This window comes from Balaenoptera borealis (genome assembly GCF_965194805.1).
Source record: "Balaenoptera borealis genome assembly, chromosome: 1".
NCBI lineage: Eukaryota > Metazoa > Chordata > Mammalia > Artiodactyla > Balaenopteridae > Balaenoptera > Balaenoptera borealis.
The window spans coordinates 49,296,375-49,324,137 of NC_138860.1; the positions used below are offsets into that span (position 1 = coordinate 49,296,375).

At 49.2% G+C, this 27,763-nt stretch overlaps 1 protein-coding gene across 1 annotated transcript in view; it reads right to left on the minus strand.

Moving 5' to 3' along the window:
• The window catches only part of CACNA1E (calcium voltage-gated channel subunit alpha1 E), a 536,064-nt gene that overhangs the window by 71,640 nt on the left and 436,661 nt on the right, over positions 1–27,763 (minus strand). The window contains exons 10-24 of the mRNA XM_082405753.1: positions 24,023–24,138; positions 19,503–19,556; positions 18,761–18,850; positions 17,603–17,812; positions 16,709–16,821; positions 14,961–15,073; positions 14,467–14,598; positions 13,917–13,989; positions 12,941–13,058; positions 10,821–10,888; positions 9,243–9,340; positions 5,070–5,126; positions 3,239–3,892; positions 2,511–2,824; positions 319–478 (exon numbers count right to left, since the gene is read on the minus strand). Of these exons, the coding sequence (XP_082261879.1) occupies positions 319–478; positions 2,511–2,824; positions 3,239–3,892; positions 5,070–5,126; positions 9,243–9,340; positions 10,821–10,888; positions 12,941–13,058; positions 13,917–13,989; positions 14,467–14,598; positions 14,961–15,073; positions 16,709–16,821; positions 17,603–17,812; positions 18,761–18,850; positions 19,503–19,556; positions 24,023–24,138 (2,370 nt within the window). The remainder of the gene's footprint in view (positions 1–318; positions 479–2,510; positions 2,825–3,238; positions 3,893–5,069; positions 5,127–9,242; positions 9,341–10,820; positions 10,889–12,940; positions 13,059–13,916; positions 13,990–14,466; positions 14,599–14,960; positions 15,074–16,708; positions 16,822–17,602; positions 17,813–18,760; positions 18,851–19,502; positions 19,557–24,022; positions 24,139–27,763) is intronic.

A 27,763-nucleotide genomic window follows, 5' to 3' on the forward strand; every position in this document is an offset into this window, starting at 1 on the left:
CCTTCTCACCACCTCCCCCCCAACAACCTGCTAACCAAAGAGTAGGTGAAGGGTCCTTTCCTCATGACATTTCTCATTCTGTACCGTCTTAAATTACTCTTTAGACTATGGGCACAGAGTTCCGAGGCTGTTCATTAATTCCATGACTCACCTCAACTAGTGAGCACCCTGGAGTCTTCAGATGTCTGGCCACATTCCACCAGGAAGGCTCAGGAGGAAGACTGGACCCCCATCCCTCCTTCTCATCACCCCGCCCTGGCTCAAACCTTGGCTGTTTACTCCAGCACCAAAGGGAGGTGGCAACGGAGGGTGTCTTACGGGTTGGTGGTGCTGAAGATGAACATTGAGCTGTGGGGCACCATGGCTTTGCCCGTCTCACGCTTCTCCTTCTTCTGCTGCTGCTTCTCCACCTCCTCCTCATCCTCTTTGATCTCTGCCTCTTTCAAGGGACTGGCTTCTCCATCAGTCTTGCTGCTGACTGCAAGAGGAACGTGTTGAAATCTTCAGAAACCTTGCTACGTGCAGAACGGTGCCCTTCATTTTCCACTGGGGATGGGATGGAGGGGATGGGAGAGGGAGCTAGGGATGTGCCTGGCAAGGTGCCCGAAAACATCGGGGTGTTTGCTAGATTATACTGAGTTAAGCCCTGCTCTCTTCCTAGCCTTACCCCTGCCCTGATTTCAGGTGGTATAGCCTTTTTTTTTTTTGCCATATAAATGATAATCATGTTTCCCTGGGTAAAACAGAATGGCTGTTTCTGTTGTAAAGTTTACAAAGTTTATTTATATCTAAAATCTGGACTCTTTGTATATATTCACTTATGGCACTTTTCACATCAGTACACCCTGGACGGCATATATTATTATTCCTCTTCTACAGATGGAAAAACTGAAGTTCAGGGAATTCAAGGACCTAGCCTAAGGTCATACAGCTGGTATGGGTTCCCAGTTCAAAATTCTATCTCCTTTCAAAGAAATCACATTGCAATGGAAGATTTTAAGAAGACATTACTCTGTTTGTGGCTGCCTTTCTGGCTGTGCTTTTTCCCGTCACGATTAATGTAGAAACAAGAATGCAGTATTCACGTGAAGATGGGTCCATGACTTTATCCCAGGATTGAGAGGACGAAGAAGCAGAGACAGAGTGGGGCGCTGGACCACTACTCTCTGTTTCCTTACGCAAGTCCCAGCGCGGGGTGAGCAGCAGAGAGGATGAGGCTATCCGAGTGGGGCAAAGGAACCTCCCCCACATTCCCATTCAGTGAATGCTTCTGCCCTGGAACCTTGTGTAAGCAGCAAACCTCTGAGGTCCTGACCCCTTCCAGGTCCTTCCAAAAGGTAAGTCATCCAAAGTGTCCAAAAACCCTCTGATGACACGCTCTTACCTACGACCAAGGACAGGGACTAGCCCCAGAAAGAGAACAGAGGGGGGGTCAGACTTTCTTAATGTTGTGTCTCATAAAGGAGGGCCCCCAAAACTTCATTATTAGAACATAAAATTAAATAAGACAGCAAAAAAGGTTGTGAGTCTGAGATCCTGAGACATGCCCACCCAAGTCAACCCCAGGGGCACCGGATATGCGAGATTTCACTTTTTAAAGTAGTACTGGCAGTTTGAAGAATACTTTGAGACATTTTCTTCACTTTGAGAGGGTGAAGAAGTGGGAGAGAGAAAAACAGGGAGAGAGGACTGTTCTGTGAAAAGAGAAGAATATGGGGAAAGAAAGAGAGGAAAAAAAGCAAGAGTGGAATCCTGTGGTCACGATTCAGTGACGATGAGGTGGATTGTGGGATTAATGCAGAGATGGGTGGGGGGTCAGGGCAGGGATGGGTGTGGGTTAAGTGCTTTTTGGTTGTTTCCATTTAAGGTCTCACAGGTGAACATCCATTGCCTTCAGGAACTATGAGAGAAAGTGTGACTAAGAGCTCCTAGGAGAAAAAGAGTAGCTAAGAGTAATAGATTCATAAAATGTTAGCACAGGGAAAAGATCTCAGAGGTCATCTGGTTCGATGCCCTCACTTCACAGATAATAAACTGAGGCCTCGAGAGACACAGGGTTTAGGAGCCTACACACAGAGCACAGCCAGTGCTGGCCCGAGCCCACCTGCCATCTTCTGTTCCAGCAATGGTCCCCAAACTGTCAAGTGGCAGAGCACCTGGGGGGGTCCCAGAGAATGCCATCAGATATTCATACAATAAATCAAATAGCTGAATATACAAATGGGTAAAAAATCACATGTGATCTCTCTGAAGACTCTAGGATGGTTACAGGGGCCAAAGGCCTAAGGACATTTTATGGGCAAAACTTAAGACTGAGAAAATTCTAACTTATTTTTCTTGCAAACTGGGATAACACTGCTGCTATTTTTTTTTACATGTTGAAGAGTGATTTCATCCCACTGGTGGGGTTTTCCACGCAGCTTTCCGGGGATGACTCCAGAGCCATGACTCCCCCCAGCCCCGGGCACGATGGGCGATGGGGGTGAAGGGGACAGGAACTGCATTCTCACTGTGCACCACGGTCGAGTCCACCAAGGGGCCCACGTCGGGGATGGCGACGGTGACACTAGTGCTCGCGGTGGCAGCCTTGTCCGTGTTGGCCGTGACGCAGGAGAGGTCGGGCTCACTCTGGCTGATGACCCGGCCCATGTCCAGCTGCACGTCCCCCAGCAGGGCTTGCTCACTGCTGCCCTCCGGCTCCTGCTCCGCCAGCGCTGCATCCTTCTCCGCTTCCAGCTCTGGTTGGGGCAGGACGAGGGGTGTGTCGGCCTCGTCGAGGGCTCCTGCCAGCCCGGAGCCTCTGGACACCATCAGACTGTTGGTCCTGTAAAGAGAGAGGGGGACACAGGTGGTGCTCAGACCGAGAAGCTGTTCCGAAACGGCTGATACGCCCGGCGAGAGGGAGAAGTGCGGGGAGCCAAAGCAGCCCTGCCGGAGAGCACGTGGCATCCGGTGCCTCCCACCCCACCCAGCCAGGCAGAGGAGCTAAGGTCCACGGGCAGTATCCACTGCCTTCACTCCTATCCATTCATCCACTACCCACTCCCAACAGGAGATGCCCTGGTTTTCAGAGGGGTAGATGCCATTGCTGTCATACTTGCACATGCCTCGTAAAAGGTGCATTAGCGTCACCTCCATTTTACTAAAGGGGAAACCGAGGCTTAGAAAGGCTTACGTTGAAGAACCCCTAATGCCAGCCGCGCTACATGCCTCCGGCATGCTCCTGTGTCTAATTTACCTCCTTAAGTCCTGGGATCGCTCTTCTTCCTGGATGGTGGGCTCCTTGCCCCCGTGGCTGTCCCTGGGCTCGAGGTCCCTCTCCTCGTCGCCGGGCACAGCTTCATCCAGACTCCGCTCCTGGCTGGCAGACCTGCTCCTGGAAGCGGAGGAGGACTCCTTGCCCTCCGTCCTGACGCGGCGGTGCCGGCTGCGCCGCTGGCTCTGCCTGTGCCTGGCCCGGTCCTCGAAGGTCACCACGGTCTCCCCGCCCCCGGCCTCCTGCTGGGTCGGGTCACAGTTCCCGTGACAGGGCCTGGTCAGCCAGGGCGGCTCCCGTTTGCCCAGGGACAGGGGGCTCCTCTGGTTGTCCAGGGCACTCGACAGGTCCCCTCCGTCCCCCTTGAGGGACCCCCCGCGGCTGACGCGCTCTTCCTCACACTTGTCCAGACCCAGGCCCAGGGCCAGCCCCTCGATGGGCCTGGGTCTCCGGTAGAGGCTGGGGTGGGCATTGAGCGGGTTGAGGGGGCTCAGGGGGTTGAGGGGATTGAGGGGGTTCATGGGTGGGGCCTCCTCCTTGTTGAGGGCCTCCTGGCTGGACATCTGCATGTGCCTTCTCAGCTGGCTGGTGCGCTGCTCCCACACCGACATGTGGTGTCGGCGCCTTCGCTCCCTCCTGGCAAAGGGGAGAGGGCGAGGGCTTGGTCAGAACTGAAGGCTAAGGGCCAGGGAGGGCGGCCACGGGGCAGAGGCCAGCCCTCGGTGGCCGTGGGATGGGGGGACACACAGTGCGGGGAGCAAATGGGAGAGCCCAGGACCTGCAGACAGGGTGCACAGAAAGATGCGAGGGGCCGAGGGCGTGGTTGGACCACTGCCCACCCCGGTCCGTGGGGCTTCCCGCTCTAATCCCTGCTCCGCAGGAGCTGAGAGGGGTGGGGTCAGCCCAGGACTGAGTCCCGGTCCCCAGGACAGTAGTACGAAGGCTTACCGGATCTCCACTCCCCCAGCTCCCCTTTGCTTTCAGGGCATCAGCCTGTACCTGCTCTGTGCCCACCAATGGCCCTTAGTTCAAGGTGAGAGGCCTTTCTTCCTCCTCCTCTCCCTCTCCTTTCCCTTTCTGAGGACAGCCCGGGAGAGCCAGGGCTGAGAAATACAATGGGCAGGTACTATCCAAGGGTGACGGACGACAGTGGCGAGCAGACCCATGTTATAAAAGGTCTTGGCATCACTCTTGCAGTGATGCAGTGGGGTCTCTTCCACAACCACTAATAAAATCCATGGGACTCTATGTCCAGGGACCACCAGCAACTCATACTCAAAACAACCGTTGAACAGTCCAGCTCAGGGGCCTGGCTGAGCATTCACGTGGCAGCGGGAACACACAAACGTGACACAGAGAGTGGGCTCCCACAGGAGGGGAGGGGGTGGGGTGCACACCTATGCCCGCACTCACACACACCTGCGGGCGCACGCCTAGAGCCCGTGCAGGGGATGCTCACATGTGCCCACACGCATCCTCACTGGGGCCCACACGTGCTGTCCACAAGTGCCTGCGTGAAAGGCACCCCACCGGCACTAACGACCCACGCCGACACGTGCCCACTCACAGGCCACACGGAAGAGCAAACTGCACACGGGGTCACATACCTGAGACGCACACTGAGATAGGCACATGGTGAGAGGTGCGGAGGGGCAGATCCACAAACCATGTGCACGGAACGCCCACGCACACACCATGGCACACACTGACACGTGCACGCCCGGTGCCACTCCGCCCACGGCAAGGACAAAGACACGGTGTCCCCGCACCCACACGTAACCACTCACAAACACGCAAACCGGTACACACATACAGGTGGCTGCTGCGTGGCTCCCACATCGACATGTGGTGTCGTCTCCTTCTGTCTCTTCTGGGGAAGAAAAATGGACAGGTTCAGTTCATCCTGACCTCTAGGACCCGCAAGCCCCACGGCCACCAGCCGATCTCCAGGGAGAGGTGCAGAATCCCCTACGTGTCTGCTGCCCTCTGTAGACTCCCAACCTTCAGCTCTCCGAGGGAGTGACCTTGGTTCCTGGCTGTGTGCAAACACACGGATCCAGTATTGAAGCAAACATGCAGGCACGCAAAGGGTCTATTGTTTCCCAGAGGTAACAGCTTCGGCTACTCAGTCATCAAGCCCCACTGGCACTCACGCTTTCACCTAAATATCCTTCAGAGACCTATTTTGGAAACCCTGTAAACTTGGACGAAGAGTTGCATTTCCCCCTGATCATGTCTAGGATATTCACAAGGGTGTGACTCCCCAGCTCATCCCTCCAATCTCACACAACATGCAGGGAACAAATGCACTGCCATGCACACCATCGAGGCCACCAAGCAGCCCACGGCCGAAGGCGGGGCCACCACTCTGTGTGCTGCTGTCCACATACTTCAGGATGTAAGCAGTGTCCTCTGCATGTGTGCAATGCAGTGGCCCTGACCAGAGGCCTTGAGTGTTCAGTCTATTCAGCTGGGTAAAGCACAGTATTAACCTTCCTGGCCTTGCACGGGGAAAAATCTCTTCTACAGACACTCACGTGTTGTGTCCTTTCAAACACAAGGAAGGTCAGAATGGTAGGGTAGAGGCATCACCCACAAAGGCAAACAGGAAAAATGAAGCTGTCAGTGCTCAGGTGGAGGATTACACGTCTGGGACACCTGTGGAATGAGCTTGCCCCAGTTCCTGGGCTGACAAACCCAGTCTGGCCCAGTGGGCCCTGCCTGGACCTGGGAGGTTGGCAAATGCTGCTCCTTCCTTGATGAAACTGACAGCCACCAATGGAGAACACGCAGGCAAACTAGCGCCGTTCAAACACCATGTCCACATCTGCAGAGAAGCGTGGTCCACGGCGGGCAAAGGGAGCAGAGGCAGCTGGTCTGAGCCTGAAGAGGCGCAATGCACATGAGCACCCATGGAATGGATGTGGCTATCACTGTGGAGACACCTGTGAGCTCCACAAATGAATGCACCCCTCAGCATCGACAGCTGCAATGCACGTGGAGCGGCCATGCCAAGAAGCATGGGCAGCACAGAGAAAGAGAAGCACACGCTCTAGACGGGCAGCATGCACTCCCACCAGGAAAAGCACCTTCCACTGGCTATTTGCAAATTCTCAAATATTCAAATGCCAGCCCTCCAGAAGCACATGTGTAAGAGTGTAATTACATGGAAGAATTCTCTCTCTCTCTTACATGCTCACATGTGTTCATACCCACATACGCACGCACGTGCACGCACACACACACACACACACACACACACACACACACACACACGCCAGGCAAAAGAGAGAACCAACCGCTAATTTCCACACAAATCAGATACACACTTCAAACTTCACTTCTCCAATCATACATACAAAGATCCAGATTCACATCCCATCACAACCATTAATATGTCTTCATACCTACAATCACAGAGAAGCATCTGTCCAACTCATGCATATATGACCTCACATACACCCTGCAAGGACCCTGTGGATCAGGAAGGGTGGTTGGTATTCTTCATTTCGAAGAAGGGGAAACAGGGATTCTGAGATGCTAAGAGGTTCCCTCAGCGTGTGAGGGACCGAGCTATGACTAGCACTTGGGCCTTTTAATTTGTAACAATGTTCTTTCCGTGTTTCTCTATGGACACCACGTTCGCACTTAGTTATACCGTAGTCCGGAAGTCAGGGGTCTGGCCTGCAAGCCCAGGCAGCGCACACACACCCTGACAACGTTCCACCTGCAGCACCCACCTCGCAGCACAAGCACCGCACCCAAAGCCTGGATCTTTGCTCATCTTGGATGGTCACAGCACCTCTCCCACCTCACTGTGCCCGGATACGCACACAGCTCAATGCCTACTGCCATGTGCCTACCAGCATCTCATTCATTCTTTCATTCCATAAATAGTGATTTTCTACTCTGGGCCAAGCATCCTTCCCCCGCGTATCTCTAAACCCACTCCTCCTCCAGGCTTCCTCATCTCAGTAAATAGAACCACCCACTCCTAAGTGACAGCCAGCCCTACCCACCAGCATGTTTGGATACCTGTGTATATATATTTTTAGCCCAGACTCATGAGTGCAGGGAAAGTGGAGTAGAAACTGCTCAAGGCCCAGAGAATGCTCTAGGGAGGAAGGAGTTGTTTCATCTTTCTTCATCAATCTTTAAAAAATTTGCCGGGGCGGGGAGTTTTTTTTCTCATGCAGGGGAGGGAGGTCCCCACACGTAACTCTGGAATGTTCCTACCAGGCGAGGCCGAGGACATTCATAGGCTTTCACACGAGCTCTGGGTGGAGAAGGGCTCCTCCCTGATCAGCTTCAAGAAATAGATGACAGGGTCTGGGGCCAGGATAGAGGTCCAGCTGCCAGGGGTCTCAGACCCTCCCCAGTGATACCCCAGGACCCCTCACTCAGTCCTCAGGAGGGCCAAGAAGCCACAACAGGAATTCCGTGGTTCTGTGGTCACTTCTCAAGGCCCTTCTCCAAGGCCCTCCCCCAGCACCATACAGCGGTCAGCCCCCCCCAGCAGGGCCCACGGCTTGCCGGTTCCACCAGCAGCCACAGGGCCAGGCTGGATCCTCAAAGAGAGTCTACACTCGCCACTCTAATTTATCACCTCCCATTCTCTCCCTAATCCGCTCCAACTGGATTCTGTTCCCACTGGGCCACTGAAACGGCTCTCGGGAAGGTCGCTAAGAGCGTTCATTTTGCCAAACCCAACGCTCCCTTTTCTGTTCTCATCTTACGTGATCTTTCAATGGTCCTGAGCTCCGCCGTCCACTCCCTCCGTCTGGAAGCGTGTTCTTCTCCACGTCTCCAGGACACCACGCTCCCTTGTTCTCTCTCCCACCTCCGGGCTGCTCCCCGTCAGTCTCCTCGCGGGTTTTCCTCGAGGCACGGAGTGCTCTGGCCTCTGTCCTCAGCTCCTCGTTTCTCCAGCCCACCTCTCCCTGGGTCAGCTCGCCCGGGCTGACAGCTAAAATGCCATCCAAATGCAAATGCTCCCCCAAATCCTTATTTCTAACCCCGACTTCTAAACTCCAGACTCACAGGCCAACAGCCCATTCAACATCTTCACTTGCATGTCTTATAAGCATCTCAAATTTAACGTGGCCAAAATGAACCTTGGATTTCCACTGTTCTCCAGGCTAGCAGTAAATACCATCATCATCTACCCAGTTGCTTAGGTTCAAACCTAAAAACCTGGGAGATACGTTTGTTTCTTCTTTTTTTTTTCATCCCCACCTCCATCACATTTATTCCATCAGCTCATCCTACCAGTTCTCCCTCCAAAATACAGACCGAGTGGGATGACTTCTCGTCTTCTCCATTGCTACCATGGTCTAAACCACCACCAACCCTCACCTACTTTACTCTAAGAGCCAACCTCTGTCTTCCCGGCTCCAGTGTGGGCCCCTACAGTCCATCTCCACAGAGCACAGTGACCTTTTAAAAGGGTAAATCCTAACCTATCCATCCTTCCCCTCTAGACCCTCCTATGGTTGTAATTAGAACAAAAGCTAAAGTCCTTCACCTGGGCCTTCAGGACCTCCCCGGCCATGTCTCCTTCTCTTCCCCCTTGCTCCCTTCATACCAGCCACATTGGGCCTTGCTGGGGATGTTTCATCTTCGTAATGTCACACGACCATCTTCTACACATTTAGGTCTCTGCTTAAATATCATCTCTTCAGAGAACCCCTCCCAGATCGCCCGAAGGTACTCCACCCAATTCCTGTTCCTCTGCCTTAGTACCCTGTTTTATTTATTTTACAGCTATTCTCACTATCTAAAATTATTTCTGTGTATTCATCAGCTATTTTGCTCACTGAAATAAAAGCTCTGTGAAAAAAAGAGACCCTGTCTTGCTCACTGCTGCATTCACAGGACGTTTCCTGGCATGGAGCAGGCGCCCTCCGAGAGTTCACAGCTTTGGAACCGAGCAACTGGCTGTCAGCACAGAAGCCCAGGGGTCTGTGAAGTGGGGACACCGACTCACTCGATGGAAGGCATGTTGGGCGCAGACATCGGGCTGACCTCCTTGGCCTTCTGCAGCGCGTGTTTCTGGTTGAAGGCCTCCTCTTCTTCCTGTTCATCCTAGACACAAAGCAGAGAGGACTTTGTCTGGGATCCTCGTGAAGGACAGCAGCTCCCTTGGCTCTCCCCACAAGGCGTTCTGGAGACCAGGCGAAGCGAGACAAGCAGGGGAAGAGGTGAAACAAGGCAGAATGAGGTCAGGTTGGCTCACAGACCGCAGGTGGCCAGCAGCCAGCCCCCTTGAGACAGCAGCCTCCCGGCCAGCAATTCCGGCCTCCACCCTGCCCCACCTCCTCAGGAGAGTCGTGCAGTTCTACCCCAACCCCAGTCCTCAGGGGAGCTGGCCGGGGCTGCGGAGGTCAGAGGCCAGAGCCGACCCTTCTCAGATGCTCTGCAGTGTCTGGAAGTGATGGAGGGGGACCTTCCAGGCAGAGCCCCCTGAAGTAAACGCCACACTTCCCATCACGCCCTCTTCCCTGCACAGCTAAGTGACCCCACCCTGGGGCTCAGGCAGGGACCTCATCCCCTCACCCACATTCCTGCCCATAAATGTCCCTCTACGTGATGACACCAAGGAAAGCCAGTTCAGGTAAAATGACTAGAGCTACTAAGAATACATACATCTTCACAGCCTGCTCTGGTTTCACACACATCATTTTACTTGATCCTTGCAGTACTCCTGTGAGGTATGCAAGGCAGATATATCATTCCTTTTTTACAGATGAAAGAAGCAATGCTAATGGAGACCAGGGGTCAAGCACAAGCTAAAAGAGCCAGTAAGTGGTAGATGCATGACTCACAGCCAGCTTTTCAGATACTAGAGCTGGTATTTTCCCCTGCCTGCAGATAAGAAGACCCTCAAGGATGTAGGGAAGAGCAGTCACGGAAACATCACCAGGTTGCTATGGGCTCTGCCCCAAACCAAATTTGTATTATGTGGGGAGAAGTTTTCACTCAGCTCCCTAGACCATCCCACTGCAATCAGTATTGCCTCCACCCCTGAAGAAATGACTCAGAGGAAAGAAAGGAACAGTTCTTTGAGCAATGTAGCATCTAGCTTCATTGAAACTTCCCTCAAGATGACCATGGCCACTGGAATACCCCAGCAGACACAGTCTAGGAACAGAGATGATCCTGGCCCCTCTCACCCCCAAACCCAGAAGTGTGAAGGCACATGATTGAGGTCACACAGCCACAGGTCACAGGAGCAGAGGTAGGACTTAAATCCAGGACTTTGGTGTTTTCTTTATTTTCCAGGGCATAATTCTGCAAAGGATATCTTTGGGAGTTTGCAGTGACTAAGTGATTATCTTCTACATCCCATGAGAGATCCAGTCTGCTCCAAGGCTCAGCAAACTCAGTGAAAGTGAACCAGGCTCCTTTCATGGATGTGTGGCTCTCCAACTGTCCACAAGCTCCCAGAAGGGGCCTTCCTGGCAGGCTTGAGCCAGGCAACGCAGACTTCTGGAAGCAGCCCCAAAGCCCAGCAGGCACCCAATGGCACTAGAGAACCATCGGATCCCCGGAGAACAATGCTTACCTTGGTCAGCTCCTGGGCATTGGCCAGATTGTCCACAGCGATGGCCAAGAATACATTCAGCAGCGTGTCTGGGGTGATGAGTTAAGGATGGGCAAGTAAGAAAAGCAAAAGGCTCCAGCAAGGCTGAGAGGGCATCTCCAGGCCTTTCCTGCCTGGGACACCAGCAGGAACAGAAACCACCCCAAAGAGTCACTTACGCAGGGGCTGTCGGGGGAGGGAGAGAGATGTTATGCAACTCTGTTTGATGGAGAATATGTCTTCTCTCCTTCCACATGTCATCTCTTTGTACAGGACAAAGAAATACCTGAATCAAAGCTCCCAGAGGGCAAAGTGAGCTACTTTGTGACAAACTGGCCTTCCATTTCTGTGACTCACTGCCTAGCTTTCTTTTTATGGGTTTCTCATGTTTAGTTTATAGTCTGCTCTGGCCCCTAGAAGTTTTCAGGGCAGAAAACTTAAAGGAATATCACTGTTCTGTGAGACTATGGAAAATGCAAAAATATAGCTGCATCACATGGCTGTCCCTTTTCACTCTAGCAATCCCAATTCAAGGCAAGTCCCACCCCCCAAAACTTCTAATGATCATGTAGAAGTTTGCAGTTTATAATGTAACATTCAAGCAAATTATCTCATTTACTATGCATAACCATCAAAGGAGAGAGATATTGCTTCCTCCTTTCAGATGTGAAAACTAGAAGCTCAGAGAGATAAAGTGACTTTCCCAAGGCCACACAGCTGGTAAACAGAGTTGCTGGGATTAAAACCTAAATCTTTCTGGTCTAGAGCCCATGACCAGCCATGGATTTTGGAATTAAATGCACTTAGTTTCTAGTCTCCCTTCACAATTTAGTAATTGTTTGACTTTGATTAAGTTATTTCCTCTAAGTCTTATAAGGTAAGGATTAGATGAAATGGTGCCTGAAAAGCATTTAGTACAGGGTCTCATGAATAGCACAAGTACGATAAATGTTAGCTATGCTCAGTAGTATCAGCATTAATCACAATACTAATATTTTTGAGAACTTACTATGTGGAAGGCTCTGTTCTATATTAACATATAGAGTTGCCATATGATCCTGCAATCCCACTCCTGGGCATATATCTGGAGAAAACTAGAATTCGAAAAGATACATGCACCCCAATGTTCATTGCACACTATTTACAATAGCTAAGACATGGAAGCAACCTGAATGTCCATTGACACATGAATGGATAAAGAAGATATGGGATATATATATACAGTGGAATACTACTCAGCCATAAAAAAGAATGAAATATTGCCATTTGCAGCAACATGGATAGACCTAGAGATTATCATACTAAGTGAAGTAAGCCAGACAGAGAAAGACAAATATCACATGATATCGTTTATATGTGGAATCTAAAAACCATGATACAAATGAACTTATATACAAAACAGAAATAGACCCACGGACATAGAAAACCAAGCTTATGGTTACCAAAGGGGAAAGGGGGGAGGAGGAATAAATTAAGAGTCTGGGATTAACATATACACACTACTATATATAAAATAGATAACCAACAAGGACCTTCTGTATAGCACAAGGAACTATCCTCGATATTTTGTAATAACCTATAAGGGAAAAGAATCTGAAATATATATATATATGTGTAACTGAATAACTTTGCTGTACACCTGAAACTAATACAACACTGTAAATCAACTATACTTAAATAAAAAAGCCTTTTTTAAAAAAGTAAAAAGAAAAAACTTCATTAGTATTATAATCTTGTCACTATTTCAGCCTATAGTGATCTCTGTTCTTTCTTATTTTCCCCAGCTCATAGTATCTCCAACCATTTACTATAACAGACTCATATGTTTTTATTTGTGATGATAATCGGATAACTTGGATATTATGATATCTGATAATTTGGATGATACTCTATCTTGTTTATATTTATCTTCTTTATCCAACTAGCAGATGTTCCTTAAGATCGGGATCCTTGTGTCTCTTAGTAGACCTAGTAATGGTCACCCCAGTACTACCCCCACCCCCCCGCTACTATCACCACCATCAGCACCACTACCACCACCTCCTCCTCCTCACATGCTGGTCCATGCAGGCACTACAAGAGAAGCCTTTTAAAAAGGATACAGTTTCCAAACAAGGTGAGCACAATGAAATAGATAGCTGACCACATGCCTGAGCTGACCCCACCCTGGGAGCGGATCCCATTGTACATCACCTCATTCCAGTCCTCACCCGTCAGGATCTACACAAAGCAAACAACAGGCAAATCAGAGATCTGGGTTGGATGAGAAAATGGGGTCAACGGAAGGGGGAAAATTCTGGGCCTGGGTCTTTTCCATCTATCCCTTGCTTGATTATCCTGCCAGAGAGAAAAAAATGTCACGCCCATGAATAATCCTCAACTTCCTTCTGATATGTAAGAGACATTGAAAACAGAAGGAGAACATCAAAAGGAAAGATTCTATTCCTCAAAATATAGAGTCCCCCCACCCTGACCCAAACCTCAGCTTTGCCCGGCCTGTGCGAATCACACAGATGAGGTGGTCTGGTCACTGCCTAACTGTCCACAGGAGCTGCCAAGATACAGTTCATGAGACAGCAGCATTATTGGAAGGGGCCTCATGGGCTCCAGTTCTGGAAACCTGGGTTCTGGTTTAGCCTCAGATTCTGGCTAAATAGTGTTCTCCTTTAGCTCTTAGACATTATTGATTTTGAGTTTCCCCCATGATTTAAAAAAAAAAATTGGGGGGGGGGGGTGCGTGGAAAAGATACGTATTTAAATGGACACGTGGGTTTGAAGATACTTCCAATTTCATAAAACCAGAAATGTGATGTTGCTGAATGACTTTGACTAACATCCCTTGCAAACTCACAAGTGTAAGGAGAAAGCCAATGAGGTCATCACAATAGAGCTCTTTTATTATTGGTAAGGACATAGCTATAGAAATGCTAGGAATTACAGTGGTGATGATTACTCAATAAGCAAGAGTACCCAGCTGCCTGACAGGAGCTTGGAGAGGAAAGGGAGGATTCACTTAACACATCATTTTGTAGCGTGTGCACCAAGGGATCCCAAGTAACATTTCTTAACGTCTCATACCTGGAATACAGTCATGATGGCTGCAGGGAAGGTGTCAAAGTTTGCTGAAGGAGTCCCATCATTAAAGTTGAACCTGAAGAAGGAAATTCAGAGAGAATGAAATGAAAATCTCAGACACCAAGTTTTCCTTTCCTGAGATTATGCCGTTTTCATCACTCCTTTTCCCCTTTCTCCACATCCCCCTCTGCCCTACTCTTCCCTCATCCCAGTAACTTATGAAGACAGTTTTAGTGACTACTACTGGGGGACTGTGCACTTGAAGGGCCCTGGTAATGGGACGGGGTCTGGGCTGATCCTGAGTTACAAAGCCCCAGGCTGTACCTTTCAGGGACAGCTCCAGAGAGAGGGGTCCCCTCAATAAGAACCCTGTACAGTGTGAACGGATTAAAAACAGAGATGTTTGTTCCACACACATGCTCGTGGTTGATTTGAGCCACAGACACGAACAAACGAGATAGTTAACATGGCAATCAAATTAGTGACCCCAGCGCTCACAGGTTGAAGTCTAGGTTTTGAGGCTCCTTTGGATGCAAAGTTCATTGGTGCTTACCTGCCTCCAAACAGCTGCATTCCTAGGAGAGCAAAGACAACGATGAAGAGGAAGAGAAGGAAGAGCAAACTGATGATTGACTTCATGGAACTCATCAAGGAGACCACCAAATTCCGTAGGGATGCCCAGTACCTACAAAAACCCAGACAGCATTACAGCAGTGAACACTAAATACCAAATTATCTCCATGCACAGCTGGGCATCTGCCTGGTGGTCTATGAGATAAGCCGCATCTGCATACTTGTAGGAAGGAGAGATGACAGCAATAATGTGGTTCCCCTTGGGAATGTGGCACAGGATACGGCATCATGGGCATTTTTCTGGTTTAATCTTCGGAGAAGAAGAAGGAACTGAAGACTGGAGTGGGGAGTGGAGTCGGAAAGGGGCTCATGTGGTAAGGGCATGTGGGGATGGAAGGAAATAAATATAATGAGGCAGAGAGAAGCATCCACTCTCGAAGGTGGTTGGGAAGAGTCTAGATTCTGATCACTTACTTGGTTATTTTAAATATTCTTAGAAGCCGGAGAGCTCGCAAGACACTGATTCCAAAAGATGTACCAGGTCTGAAGATCGCCCAGACCACTTCAAAGATGCTGCCCACTGTGACCTAAAGAGCCAAACCCAGCCACGGTGAGAAGAGGAAAAGGAGGAGGAGGTGAATGAGGAGGAGGAGAGAAGAGCAATCTTGTATTCCGCAACCAACAGTGCTCACTGGGCCATTCTGAAATTCAGACTCTCCCCTCCCCCACCCAGCCCACCTGCAACAGGACCACCTATTTGTGAAGGCTGCCAAGGAAAAACAAGACTCTACCACCTCTCTCCCCACTGCTACCCACTCCCCTTGCTAAATTTCCTCCTTCATACTATAGATTGCTTTACTGACTGCTGTTCTGTCCTTTGTGAAAACTGCAGCAGTCATTCACCACTTCTGCACACATCTGACAGCCATACTGTTCTTATAACACCTTGAACAGACAAAAGAGTGGTCCTCAAATGAGAAAACAAGTTTAAATTAATACAGGTTGCATTCAAACATAAAAACCTCTGAGAAGATCCACGTCCTCTCATTGTCCTAGAATTCAGTGCTAACAAGAATGTTTCAGTCACCTGTACATGAAATATCTTTCAGTCGCTCAGGACCCCATACCCCAACGTGATGGTACTACTTGGTGGCATAGAATCTGACTGCTATAGAAACAGCAATGTCAAATTAACCATCCAATTTGTTTTATGCTTTAATTATATGTTGATTGAAAGTCTACTATATTCCACACACTGCACTAGGAGAAAGAACAAAAATTAATTCTCACAGCAATGCTGAAAAGTATGTACATAAGGGAGCTAAGGTGAAAATGGCCTTTCACTAGTTATTATGCCTGAAAATTGCCTGTACCCAGAAGCATATGTTCCAAGTTAAAATGCAGATTGGCAAGGGCTCAGAGTTGTTAGCACCTAACTGGAGATTTGGCAGAAAAAGAAGTAGGTTTGGCAGAAAGAGAGGTGGTTCAGGAACCCAAAGTTTTGCAACCTACTTCTGCTGCTAACTGGCTGTGTGAACTTGCACACGAGGTCTCCTATTTACTCATGTGTAAACGGGCAGCCTAACTCCCAACACCTAACATCGTGGACGTCGGACCCCTGCAAGCAGTGGGGGACAAAAATGTATGTGAAAGCACCTTGAAGACTGTTAGTAACGCACACATTTATATATCAATATTATTTAGGAAAGTGGACACTGGGTGAAGTAGTCTATGTGGGGACTTGCTAATACACGAGCGTGTATGTGCATGTGTGTATGAATGTTTAAGGGTATGCCCAGATAATTTTCCCAATTTTAAACTGAACTCAAAAAAATAAATATATAAGTTTCTCATTTTTGATTGAACCACCTTCTGGAATCAAGTCTTTTGTCCTTCTCCCCGAGGCTTCCCCCAAGATAATAAGTGGTTCAAAACTTTGGCTATGGGTAGCTTTGTAAAATTTACTGAAGTGTTTACTCTAGGGTATGTGTGTTACCATTCAGTAAAAACGTTAAAAATAAAAGAGCATTTAAAAAACCCAAACAAACCCTAGTACGGCAAGGATTCACTCAGTCCTGACCTCCCTTTTGCTAATCCTATCTATTCCCCTTTTATAAATTCTGATTTCAGTGTTTCACGCCGAGCCCCGGAGCAAGCTGCTTATCGCAAACCATGGCATAGCAACACCTGGCAGAAGGATGGGTGGGTTCCAGAGCACTTACCCCAAAATCAAAGCAGTTGAACGAAGAGTGAAAATAAAGGCGAGGCCCCATGCCGTACATCTTCAGGGACATTTCCAGGAGGAAGAGTCCCAGAAACAAAAATTCTGCATAGTCTGAAAGCATTAAAGGCAGAAGCGTTGGTTCCGTGGACGGCACGGGCTTCTGTCCTCCCCGGCCCAATCCCCCCACCTACAGAGGAACCCTCAACAGCAGCAGGACCTACACAAGCGGGACTTTCAGTGACCACGCCAGCTGAGTGCCAGGCAGAACCTAATGATGTCTGAAAACGCTCAGACCCAGAATGAGTCCCAGGCACACTCCACAGGTCAGCTTTGCTCTCTTGACAGGTGGCTTTGTCACTGCCCTTTAAATGGTAGATGGCTCTCAGGAGAGAGAGAAAGGGCTTAAGCATGACTTTGATGAAAGAGCTGGATTCGCTCTCCACACTCCCGGCAGTGACAGCCTCTGGGAGCCTCACTCGCACCCAGGGGGCAGCCTTACCCAGAGCTGACATATACGTTTCCTTTCTGGTCTATTGAAGGTATCCATTTCCCTAGGAACTTCTTCCCTAGGACTTTGGTGACCAAGACTCCCTACATCACTGAGCCTACTTAAGGCACTAAGCTGGCCTTAGACTACCCAAGGGGTAACACCATCTTGTTGACTCATCAGCAAAGATTTGTTGCTCTGATTCAATAATGAATGACAGCTAAGAATGGTCATGTGATAACCCCGACCCCTTGAGGACAGCTCTGGCCTCGGTCACAATGTGGTGGAGAGGCAAAACTCTGGGTGGGCAGGACCACTGCCAGGCCCACGTGACACCTTGTTCTCTTGACATTCACACCCCAATCGAGCTGCTGCCGTGAAAGCCAGTAGTCACCATTCACTTACAGAGGAGGTGGGTGAGCCACTGGGGCTGGTTGTGATGGACGATGGCCACACAGGCGGTGTTGAGAGCCACAAGGCTCAGCACAATCCAGTAAAACACCTGGGATTTAACCATGTGGCGGATAGAGATACGCAGAAGCCGCTCCTTGTGCCGGAAATAGGAGGCCCCGTCCACCTTTGTGCTCTTGATGCTGGCCCGGGCGAGGGGTGTGCCTAAGTGGGGAAAAGTAAGGAGGAAGAATGAGGCTGCAAAAGAGATCACCCTCCAGGGCAAGCAGGTATTCGCAGGGCAAGGTGGGCAGCTTTGGTCCCAGGGCTAGGGTACTGCCACGCGTCATGAGCTAAGAGTTTCCACAGCACAGCAGGGAACCCTGCTTTTCCTCTGGGCACCCTCAGTCCTAGGAAACGGAAAGATTCCCCAGGCAGGACACCAGGCATCCAGCCGGTATCTTGGATCCTAACAGGATCGTGTTTATGTCTGTAACAGATTGGGCTTCTCTCTGGCTTTTCTTTTTAAATATGCTTCAGGCACTGGAATCATCCTGCCGCATTTGTGATTTTTCTGCCACTGGAAGCCTAAAGCAGCGATGAGCTCTGTACGCCTCTTCTGCTTTTGAGGATGAAGTCAGACCCTTCCCTTTTATCTGGGGAGGAAAACATCTGCCATCAGCCAGAATCCCTAAGGGAACCTGAGATTGAACACCAGTCGTGTTAAAGGGTTGTCAGTAGGAATTTGTTTAAGTATCACATGGAAGCAGGCGATGGAAGTAGGTAGATGCTACTATGATTACGCAAATGATTGCAGGTTCTCAAATGGGTGTCCTCAGGATCCTCTGAACAATTTCCCAAAGTGGGTTCTCATTATCACATCCAGGAGAGATAGGATATATATGCCGATGGGATACATCTGCCACACTTGAAGAATCTGGGTTGGATTCTTGGCCCTAAGCCCCATGTTTCACATAAACAGTATCCCCTGGTCCATCTTTTTCTGTAAGTCATTGTCAACTAGATTAGACTCCAACGCCTTTTCCTAATTACATCCCAAAGTTCTGGATTCTTTGGCCTCCCTTCCTCCTGGTGGTGTTTCTCCAAAGACAGGATGTTCCCTTTCAGATGAGGTTCAGACCAGTGAAAGGAGATCTGACGGCCTCCACTCACCCACAGAGGAGATGTCGACACAGCGCTCGTCGCTGGAGTCCCGCGTCATGGCCTCCGTCCGGCTCCTTTTGATGGTTGCCCTTCGGAGCACTACACCAGGAAAGGCGGAGGCCAGGGAGAGGACACAAGAACAACCGGATCAGTCTGGTCAGAACTGAGGACTGTGGGCAAGAGGCCCCTCTGACACAGGCGCCTGCCTTTAAATACCCGAGCCGGGGTTAGTGAAGTCACAGATGTCTACGGAAACATGGCTCCCATGCTCAGCAGCACCTCTGACACACGAGGCTCTTGAATCCCATGGGACAAGGCTCCCGAATCCTTGCTAGAGCTTATCTAAATGCAGTAGGTAACAGGCACTCCGTATCTATTTGTTCTGGTTCTTCACAAACAAATGTCACTTCCTGCCAATGAAAGTGGTCCCAAGATGATCCCCACAAATTGTCAAAGAAGATCCCTTTCTGTGCCATTGGTGGTATGATGGCTTTTTCATTGCCCGTATCAATCACACGCCCTGGAACAAAGCAACTCTTGGATTTCATTTTCATCACTTTAAAAAGCATTTAAATCCATGACTCAATTCCCTTCGTTTTAAAGCATGAGGGATTTTATGACAGAGAGACTTGCGTTTCAAATCCCAGAGCACCCCTCTTTTATTTCTTTCTCTTCTTTTGATCAAGAGAGATTGCCTCTGCAGAAGAGGGGGCAAATGCGAAAGGAATGAGGCCTTGGAGCACTTCCTTACCTTCTAAGGCTGACGTTCCAGCATTTTTATTTTCTTCAGCGAGCATGACTTCCTCTATATGGAAACAAATGGTTTAGTAAATTATCGGTAAATGCCAAATTATTTTGCAAAATGAAAATCCCTCAGGAACGGCTGTGGTTCCAGGGCAACAGAGAGAGAGCAAAGAGTTCAGAGCTGGTCGCAGGCATCAGCATCAGCAAGACATCAAGGGTCACGAAGGGAACACCCGAACGTCAGAACAGAAAGGAAGGTCTTCAGTGAGGGGGTGTTGGGGGGTGAGTGGTAAGATTCAGCTCTGTCTCTGATACACTGTTTAGGAGAATAGCCCTGAGAGCGAAAGCTGATCTTTTTAACTAAAATCCCCTAAACTGATAAGAATGACAAATTTCCATTTCTGTTTTTTCTTTTACCCAGGTTCCTTAAACCTTTTCTAGCAGCAGGAACTCCCTTAGTTTTGCTTGTCTCCAGCCCCTAGGTCATAACACCTACCCCTTCATTCTGAAGGTGAGACCATGTTTTGGGTTCTAGCCTACTTCTTTAAGGAAGGGGCAGAGGAAGACGCTCACGGCCACCTCAAAGAGAGGAGCAGGGCTTACGGGCTTGCTTCCTCTCCCCGCCACCACTTCCATCCTGCCTAGTTGAGCAGAGCTTGAGCTGAAGAGGCTTGGGACCATCATGAATTTGACCCTGTGATATAATGAAATATAAATATTTTGTTTCTGTCCACCTTCCTGGCACAGAGCTTCCAAAACCCTTGGAATTTACTGTCTTTTGTACACTAATGAGATGACTCACTGTGGGAGAGGCCTAGTTAGTATAAGGATGGGGGCTGGTCCCCCCAAAACACCAACCACATGATTAGAAGGTTGTAACTTTCAGTCTCATCCCCCTCCCACCTCACAGGAGGGGAGAGGGTCTTGAGACTATTCAATCACCAGTGGTCAATGATTTAATCAATCATGTCTACATAAAACCTCCATTAAAAACCCTACACAACGGGGCCCGGGTTACTTATGGGTTGGTGAGCACATCAGGGTACTGGGAGGGTTATGTGCCTGGAGAGGGCACATAGGATCTGCACGCCCCCCCAAACCCCACCCTCATACCTTACCCTGTGTATCCCTTCCATTTGGCTGTTACTGACTTGTATCCTTCATAATAAACTGGTGGTAGTTTTTCCTGAGTTCTGTAAGTCATTCTAACTAATTATCAAATCTGGAGCCCTCTGAAGTTTTAGTCAGCCAGGAAGAGGCGCAGGTCACCTGGGGACCCCACTGTGGCCGGTGTGTAAAGTAGAGGCAGGCTTGTGGGATCGAGCCTTTCACCTGTGGCGTCTGCACTAACTTCGCGTCAGAATTGAATTGAATTGTTGGACGCCCCAACTGGTGTCAGGGAGTGGAAGGCCTGGTTGGCATTGGGACGATGTATTTGGTTGTTGGCATTTGGAAAACAACCACTTAGTCCCCTGGATGCCCGTCTTGGCCTCCCCGGGAGCAGCCTCTACTCCACAGTGGTGTCATCATTGGCAGGATACTATTTTCTGCTGAGACTTATTAGAACGTGCCTCACTGACATCCCTCCACACTTACCAACAAAACAGCCCTTCCGTCCCATGTCTGCTGGGATTCTGAGCCCAACTATTGGGAGTGGCGTGGATGAGTTCTGATCCCCGCCCCTGTCTCAGCCACAGGCGAGGGAGCTGGAGGCCCCAGCAATCATTCCCTAAGATCCCAGCTGCTGGGGAAAAGCTTGCAGCAGGGTCTATGAAGCAATGCTTTAATTTAAGCACTTCTAACAAGTAAAAGGACAGGCATAAGAGGGTAAAGTTACTACCATAATTCCACCTGCATATAAAACTGAGAGTATATAATGTATTTCCCAGGGAGGGGAACATTTTGAGGCTCGGAGGGTACCATGCAGGATGGCCATTATAAAGTCATAATATTTAGCTTTCTTTTTTAAGTACAGTCCTCTGGCAAAACTAAGTTAACAGGTTAAATGTTATTGGTGGGATGCTCCTTGATGAGGACAAAGAGGGTTTTAAAGTCATTAATAGCACTTGCTTTTGGAGGGCATCCTTTTCAAATTAGGTACTTGTTAAAATACCTCATAGCCACATGAATGACCTCAGCCAGAGAGTCTTTTTCGCTCTGTGCAGTATCGGGGCTTTGGGATCAGCAGATCTGAGGACCCCCAAGGCAGACGTAGGGTGTAAGGTGCTGCTGAGTACCTCTGGGAAGCGCTCCAGGGCTCTGGATGGGCTGGAACGGCCCTCCCATCCCCCCCCCCATGCCTTTTGCCAAGTTCGCTTTCGAACTTGAGCATGTCTTTCCAGGCAAATGTAACCCATATGTCTCTGAATCACTCACGCTCCATTTGTAAAGGGAAGGGCCAGGAAGCACAATTTGACGTCGCGGTGCGTCTTTTTTTCTTAGAAGGAGAAGATTGCTGGCTTTGCCAACTGGAAGAAAGTGGTGCCTTGGGATTCTGCATGCGATTGAAAAGCAGAGCCGCAAAGAGCAGCATCCGGGGCTGCCTGACCCTGAGCAGGGCCGTGGGAAGGGCAGGGAGGGCTGTCTTCCAGCTCTGCTGCCAGCCTGCTCGCTAGGGTGGTCTGTCAGATGGCTCCCCTGCCCAGGAAGCCAAGGGCAGTTGGGAACTTCAAGCTGCCGGCCTGGCCTGCAGGCAAATCTGCTGAGATACTGTTCCGGGAAGAGGGAGGGGAGATTCACATTCACCTCCACACAAGAGCCTCAGAGGAGAAAGAGCAAAATGGAAGTACAGTCACCACTCCCATGGCTCTTGCTTCCAGAAGCAGCAAAGGAATGCAGATAGTCCCAAATGAGAGGTGGCTTTTATCTGGCTTTGACATGGCACTTTCCATCACACGTGCCCTCTCACCCCTGAAATATAATCAAAAGTTGACTCCTGAACTGAGAGAGCTTTTGTGTGCTGTGATCTGAATAAGAGTCATAGCATCATTCCAAAGCTTAGAGAATAAGGGTCAGGCACCTAAGTATCCAATCCTATTCCAAATTTTTCCTGAGAGACCTCTTTGTTCTCTGCTTTCTACCAGGAATAGAGCAAAGATGCTGACTATCATGTGTATTTTTTTTTTATTAAAAAAAATTTTACTCTTTTGCTCAGGAAGATATACAACACCAATGCAACGCAACCTTTAAAATAATAAGGAAATCAAATACATCCTTTTTACTGACAGATAGGGGGTGATCGATGCCCCTCATAAGCAGCAGAGCCACAGTCAAACTTGCCTCTGGGGGCTCTGTGGGTTAATGAAATCGGGATCAATCTGGATCTATCCTCAGGGCTGGGCAAGAATTTTTCCCGAGGCTGAGCCACCAGAGTGAGGAGCCGACGACAGTGCAGGGAGCAGGGAAAGCCAGTTCTCACCATCATTATTAGCTGCCTCACTGCAGTAGTCTCACAATCAGTCTCCCTGCTTCTGGCCTTGTCTTCCTACTGTCTGTTCTCAGTGCAGCAACCAAGTCTCCTTCAAAATCTCAAACAGAGCATGTCCCTTCTCTGCTCAAGACCCTCCTGCGGTTCTTGCCTTACTCATCAGAAAGCCCCAAACTTTACAATGGCCCGTAAAGGTCATACACAATCTACTGCCTCGGCTCCCACCACAGCTGCCCTCATCCTTACTCCTGACACCTTCCCCTGCTCACACCTCCTGCTATTCCTGGAGGGCTCCTGGCCCCTCCCACATTAGAGCCTGGGCACTGGGGTATTCTTCCCTCAGAGCTCCCCGTGGCTCACGTCCTCATCTCTTTAGAATCTGTCCTCACACAGGTCTACCCTGACCCTCTGTTGAAGACTGCAACCTACCCTAAACCCCTAACCCTACCTTGATCTGTTTTCACTGTACTTATCACCTTATCAAAAGTTATTATTTTGTTCATCGCTGCCTTCCCCAGCTACAGGGTAATGAGCTCCACAAGAGTAGAGCTCTGGGGGAATTCTCCGGCAGTCCAGTGGTTAGGACTCAGCACTTTCACCGCAGGGGGTGGGGGGCCCGGGTTCAATCCCCGGTTGGGGAACTAAGATCCTGAAAGCCGCGTGGCATGGTCAAAAAAAAAAAAAGAGTAGAGCTCTGGCTCATTGCTGTATCCTAAGTGCCTAGAACAGGACTTGGCACAAAGTAAGCTCTCGATAAATATTTGTGGAATGAACAGACTGTTATTAGTAGTAGTAACAGTAGTAGTATAGAATGTCATCAGCCCAAACTCAGCTCTAGCATTGGGTTATGTTACCTTTTACTCAGTTCACCTTGCTAAAATGCCTGCCTCGTGAAAGGCGTTTGGCTGAAGACAGGGACAGACTCCAGATGGAGAAAAAGGGACCAGCGGGGAATCCAAAAAGCCAACAAGTCATCTCAAGCTTCTCTCTGCTCTGGTCTAGGCTGCCCCTTTGAATGGAAGTATTGGGAGTGGGAACTGGGGAAGGTCCCTGATGTCTGGGCAGCCCATCACCAACCTCCTCCAGCCCCCAGGCCTTACCTGCTTTGTCTATCCAGGCGCGGTACCCATTCAGCTCACGCTCGATCTGCTGCTGGCGCCGCAGTTTCATGAAAGCTCTCCGGTTCTCCACTCTCTCTCTCTCTTTGGCAAATTCCCTGTGGACAAGGCAGATAAGATTCACTAGGTTTGGGCAGTGCCATGACTAAAAGAAAGGGTGAAACAAGCAGGAGAGAGAGAGTGTTTGAACAGGCACTGTGTATACCCCATTTCCTTTGTCCCAGGCTGCAACGGGGATCTCCTTAAAATGTTGCACAGAAATGCACTTCGTTCAGCCTCCTGCAGGAAGCCTTCGCAGATCAGTTTCATTACAGTCAGCACTAATGCTCTCTGCTTACTCTATTTGGAAAGGTATTGACTTAGTAATGTGACCAGCTAGGTTCCAGAATGCTATGTTATGTCTCTCCGGCTACAACGGAAGCCCTTCACCCTCTGAGGGGCCCAGCTACCCTTTCTGCTCTTAATAACAACAGTGACTAATGTACATTGACTGATGATTAAGTGCCAGCCCATATTAAGTTTTTCATACCCATTAACTCATTTAATCCTCACAATCACCCTATGAAGTAAGCACTATTAAAATTCCTATTTAATAGATGGGGAAATCAAGGTTTAGGGAGGGAAGTAACTTGCTGGGACCTGAACTCTACCCATTATGCTGTGCTTCCTCTGGTGGTCTGTACCCTGTGGCGCTCAGTACGGGCTGCCATGGAAGACCACGACACTGAGGCCTAGAAAGGCTGAAATGCTGTTTGAAGATGGCTGGTCGAGATTAAACAAGAAAGGTAAGGACACAGGAAGGGCACGTGGCTCCAGTAGAAAGACAGTAGGAAGATGGGGCGGTGTGGAGGGGAAAATGAGACAGACGGAAAAAGCCAGCATGAGGGTCAGAGATAAGATAGAGCCCACTAACAGGCACAGGGGACCAGAGCCACTCTATGGCACAAGAGGATTAAAAAAAAACAAAACAAAAATGAAAGCTCCATGGGAAAAAGAAGACAGAAGAAGAATGAGGGTTCCCTGGCAGAGAGGAAGATGATCAGATTCAACGAGTGAGCAAATGGGGATCAAGAAATATTCATTTGCTAACAGGCCCCTCCAGATACCACCTCTGCACCAATGCCCGTCTCATCACCAAACACCCTTCCAGCCAGAACACCCCTTGCTAGCGTAGTGCCTCCCAGCCACGGCTCACGCACTCTCCTACTGCCCTGGAAGCTGCTCCACTTATTCAAGGTGTTCCCCGTCAATAAAGAGCAGCGGCCTGAAGATAAGAGAGTCTAGTACCCACTGTGGGTCCTGCCACCTACTCCCTCATGTCCAGGGAGGAGAAAATGAGCCAGGGGCTGAGGGCCGTGCCCCAGCCCCGGTGCAGGGAAAGGAGAGGTGCCAGTCTACCGTGAGGCAGAGGGATACAGGTTTGGGTCTCATACGGCCCCTCCTTCCAAGACAGAGATGGATTCCTCGGGCACAGACACCTTACAATGGTCACAATCAGGCTAAGGGCATGGGGACAAGGCACACGGGCAGGAGAAATTCTCCTGGGCTTGGTTTCAAGCTCAGTGGGTTCTCCCAAGGCTGCTGTGGGGGAAGGAAGAGTTCAGCAGGGCCAGCGAGAGTCAGGGTAACAGAACTTAAGCCCTGGGACACCTCCTTTTTTCAACTGCCCTTCTGGATTTCAGCAATTAGAAAGTAACAAAGAGCTAGCTTGGTTCATGGCGTCACCATCTACCAAAGTTCTTACCTTTGGTTCTTTGTCTTCTTTCTATCCTTCCTGTCTGATCAATGCCATTGTTCTGTTGGTTCTATCTTCAGAATGGCACTTGGATCCACCCTCCCTCTTCATCCTTACTGCCTCTTGGTCCAGAACCTCACCCTTTCCTGCCTGGACAACTGCAATAGCACCTACTTGGTCTCTCAACCACCTGTCTCTCTTCCCTTCATTTCATCTATTTCACAGTTATTCGAGTTATCTTTCTAAAACATGCACTGGATTTTACCACTTCCAAACTGAAAATAATAACCACAGTGAGTGACATTTATGGAGCACTTTCTAATTTCCAAGCACCTTCATCCATTTTGTGCATTTAATCTTTACAACCAAAATGAGAAGAAGGTAGAACATGTATTTTCAGCCTCGATTTAAAAGTTAAACAACTTGTTCAGGTTCAGGTAAGAGATGGAGCCAGGTTTGGAACCCAGGCCTGTCTGCTCTAAGAGCCCAGGCTCCCCACATATCGGCCGGCCCAGTGGCATATTTATATGCTGCTTTCTTTATCTTTTCATATATATGTGCCTTCATTTTCCAACTACGCTCTAGGGAAATCCAAGAGGGTTTTGCAGGAGGCAATGTTTTGAGCAAGACATTGAACAAGGAAAATTTAAGCAAGCTATGAGCAGGGGAACACAATAATCTTTTAGCATCTGCATTATTACCAACATCTCCATTTTCCAGCTCAGAAAACTGAATCTCGGTGGTGGGATGAATTGGGAGGTTGCGATTGACATATACACACTAATATGTATAAAATAGATAACTAATAAGAACCTGCTATATAAAAAATAAATAAAATAAAATTCAAAAATTCAAAAAAAACAAAACCCAAAAACTGAATCTAAGGGGAGTTAAGTGGCCGGCCACTAAGAGGAACCACGACCCTCAGATCTTCTAAATTCCCTCTTCTCTCTACTCTATCCTCCCCTCCTCCACAGTCTCCTCCACCAGCTGCTAAACACCTAACAGACCCTTCAAAGGCCTTCACAGCTGGATCTGAACCTTTCATTCAAACCTCACCTCCCATCAATCCGATCTATCTCTTGCCTACTTGCAGCCCACCACGGCCATGCTCGAAACACAGCGCACTTCCCACAGTTCCTGAAAAAGCAGTGAAGGATCTCAAGGTTTAATTCACATTGCCCAGAATCCCTTCTTACCTGCCTGAGTCTGTTAAACTTCTTCTTCAAGGCCAGGTTGAAATGTCACCTCTAATGTTTAGCTTTCCCCTCCCCCTCTCCCTTGCCCCCAGTCTTCTGGCCTCCTTTCTACCTTCCCTCTATCTCTTCACAGCTCATGTTACAGCCAGACCTCTATTATGGTGAGTTGTACATGTGACTGTCTCTCTCCCTCTATGTGACCTTTTTGAAAACATTTTGTCTTACTCAACTTTGCATCCTCCAGGACTAGATTAGGTCTGGCGTATAGTACTTATTCAATAGATTTTTTTATTAAAGATACCCAGGCTGACTTGAGGAGCACACTGACAGCTCTGACCCGATTCCCAAAGGCTTAAAAGAAGGGGCACAGCATCTCTGCACTGACCCAAATGGAGCCAGGTGAACTAGCGGGAATTTAGCAGTTGCCAGGTAACTCCTGGACACTGCCACCACCATTTTTCTTTGTTTGGCTCCACTAAAATCTCTGTAGCATTCATCTATGAAGTATGCAGTGTGGCACCTCTATCTGACCCCCAGGATGACCGCGTGGCTCGATTTCCGGTGGGATAGCCCAAGACACCGCAGCTTAACCTCCCTGTATATTTGGAAGTTTCCTGGCTCCAGTCTGACCAGCTGGCTTCCCTGCTCTCCTCTGCCACTGCAGGCCCCCATTTCCTCCCACCCTCCCACCTGGCATCTTACAGGCCCAGAGCCCAACAAATCTGGCTTGGTCTTTTTAAGAAGCCTCTTGGCTAAAAGAAATAAAGAGAAGAGTATGCACCAATGGGG